The sequence below is a fragment of the Sciurus carolinensis genome, chromosome 1 (assembly GCF_902686445.1).
Source record: "Sciurus carolinensis chromosome 1, mSciCar1.2, whole genome shotgun sequence".
NCBI lineage: Eukaryota > Metazoa > Chordata > Mammalia > Rodentia > Sciuridae > Sciurus > Sciurus carolinensis.
Genome location: NC_062213.1, coordinates 186,271,185 through 186,274,087, shown reverse-complemented (window position 1 = coordinate 186,274,087; position 2,903 = coordinate 186,271,185). Strand labels below are relative to the sequence as shown.

The window sequence follows — 2,903 nt, the reverse complement described above, 5'->3', positions numbered from 1 at the left end:
AGATGATGCTGTTATCAGATACAGAATTAGGTTTAAGGTATAAAAATGATAACTAAGGGAAAGAAAGCACTGATTTAAAATGATCTTCCTTTAAATTCAGGTGGATAATTAAGAATGCTTCCAATTCAATGTTCTAAACATGAAATCTGGGTATGACATGTCTGGGGCTCACTTCTCTATTTGAAGATGAACTCAGCAGTTGGTGAAAAGATACACATGAAAACAGAATGGCCATCCACGAAACAGCTGTCCCCTTAAAAAATCAGTTTCTCTGCATTTGATATTTCCATCTGGGCTCATTCTTAACTGTTCAGGATGTGGATTCCTGAAGGCTTCTTCAGCATTTTACTAATTCTTTGTTGGTTGAAGGGGCTGGGACTGTTTCTCCACACATAAATTGATCTTTGTCATAAATCACTTTTATAATGAGAGAGCAGCTAGGACAGGTTGCCACGTCTTCCCCATTCTCCAAATCTTCCTTGGTGATGGAAAAGTTATCCCCACACGGGCAGGGGTAGAAATACATTTCGGAGTCCTCGTCATATTGGAAGTCCTCGATCTCCACCTCGTCGTGGAACACCGCCATGGTCGTCAGGGCCGGCAAAACACTAATTCGGTTAATACAATTTCTGACATAATAGCTGCTAAATAATGAATACTAGCTGACTGGATAACTTTGGCATCACTGAGAGATTATGAGAGGTAGAGCTGAGATTTGATTCCTGTATGGGTGACTACGAAGCATGTCCTATGCATTATAATGTAGGCTGTTAACGTGGGAATGAAACTGTTCTAGGTACATGCCTGGCCACGTGTAGTTCTCCAGAAACTCAGAAACTGAGCTTCAGCACATCCATCTCCTACCATCAACCCATTTCCATAGAGCCAGAGAACTTATCTTTCCTTACCTAGGGATAAAGCAGTTATCAAATAGCCTTAGAGTTTATCCACTTTTTTTTTTTTTCCCCCCATTTGCCACCCTCTGCCTCAGGCTAAGAATGAAGTCCCAGCAGCAGCTGTTAGGGCTTTCTGGCCACCAGTGATGGAATAGACTGTTTTTTATTTCAGGAAGAACATCCTTTGAGTTGAGACCCTGACTTCTTGCCTACACATGTGTAGAATGCTCCTGAACCAAGGACAAAAGAGAGATGGGGATAGAGGTGGTGGTGGGTGTTTGGCTCAGGTTTGTTTGTTTGATTGAACCTGCTCTACATTGGCTAGGCAAGCCCTCTACCACTGAACTACATCCCCATCCCTTTTTATTTTATTTTGAGACAGGGTTTCTCCAACCTGGAGGCAGGTCTGGAGCTTGAAATCCTCATGCTTCAGCCTCCTTAGCAGCTGGAATTACAGGCATGTGCCTGGCTTGGCTCAGGTTTTTGAAGTTCTTTGTCCTCCAAGGCTTTGCCAAAGATCATTTCTGGGTTAGAATGCTTAAAGCAGCAGTGAGCTCCTTTTTTTGATACAATCTTATGCTTTGTGTGACCTACAGAAGCTAGTGTTTGCTTTCTGTGCTACTTGTAAGTAGTCATTTAAAATTTTTCCTTCATTTTACTACCTCTCAGTCTATCCCATTTGCTGATCTTTACCTCATTTAAAAGAAGGGGGAATGAAAAAAAAGGAAAATAGGTAACTTTGCCTGACTAAGGGAGAAAAGAACCTGGTTTGAATGCCTACTGTGTATCTGTTTTTACAAGTGAGGCAACTGATTCTAGGAGAGATGAAATAATTCACACTTGTTGCATAGCAGGTTGGGGGAGGTGCATCTCAATATTACTGTATTCCAAAGTCCACTCTCTGTTCTGAAAGCATACTGCTTCTATAAGGTAATACCTTATTTCATTGACTATAAAGGATATTTGTTATAAGATGTATCATTGAATGCTGCAAAGAAAAAACGATGTCAATTAAACTAACATGATTTCTTTTCACAGCAAATGTAAGTTGCATTCTAAAAACAAAGTCTTAGTTACTACTACGTTTTGTCATTTATAACGTTTATTATTTACTATTTTCTCCACCAGTGAAGTAGATTTTATCCTGTTTTTTATACATAATGAAACTGAGGTCTAAAAAAAGTAATTATCAAAGACCACACAGCCGTCATATAGCAGAACTTGGATTCATTTTCAGGCAGTCTGATTTCAGAGTCTGTGATCAATTTCAGCTATGTACTTGAATTTAGAAGTTTTAACTGCCAGCCAAAACCATCTCAGGCAACATTTTTGGTCATTTTCTGCCCTGAAAGGAGACTTCCTATGCAGGAATATTATTATTACAGTGAACCATTTGCTGAGACCTCTTAGGTCCTTATGTTGGCTATGCTGGTCACTTTTCTGCATCCAATTTGTAGTCCCTATCCTCAAGAAATAGTCTAATGGGAAAAAGTACTCCATTGTGATAACAGTGTATGATAATGTTCTGCTGCACCAGAGACCCGGAGGAGCCGTCTGAGAGAGACTTAGGGAATACCAGAGAAAGAGGGTGACATTCGGGTGTGGTAGCACATGCCTGTAATCCCAGCAGCTCAGGAGGTTGAGGCAGGAGGATTACAAGTTCAAAGCCAACCATAGCAACTTGGTGAGTGCCCTCAACAACTTAGACCTTGTCACTAAATAAAATATAAAAAAAGGACTAGGGTTGTGGCTCAGTGGTAAAGTGCCCTCTGGGGTCACCCCCGGTACCAAAAAAAGAAAGTAAAAGGTAACATTTAAGTTCAGTCTTAAAAAGTAATTAAGAATTTGCAGATAGCATACTAACTTTATTATGATTTTAAATGGACAATCAAATTCTGCCTCCAAAAACGTAGTTCTGGGGAACTTACATGAGTTAGCCATCTCTAAGTATCTGTTTTATCATCTATAAAATGGAGATGTAATTTACTTAACAGTACTTTGTGATGA

The 2,903-nt window shown here is 39.8% G+C and overlaps 1 protein-coding gene across 1 annotated transcript; it reads right to left on the bottom strand.

Moving 5' to 3' along the window:
- Positions 1-262: 262 nt before the first annotated feature.
- On the bottom strand, positions 263-586 carry LOC124980468 (DPH3 homolog). The gene has a single exon (XM_047546044.1). The coding sequence runs from the start codon at positions 584-586 to the stop codon at positions 338-340; it is 249 nt and encodes an 82-aa protein (XP_047402000.1). The 3' UTR covers positions 263-337.
- Between the last annotated feature and the right edge of the window lie 2,317 nt (positions 587-2,903).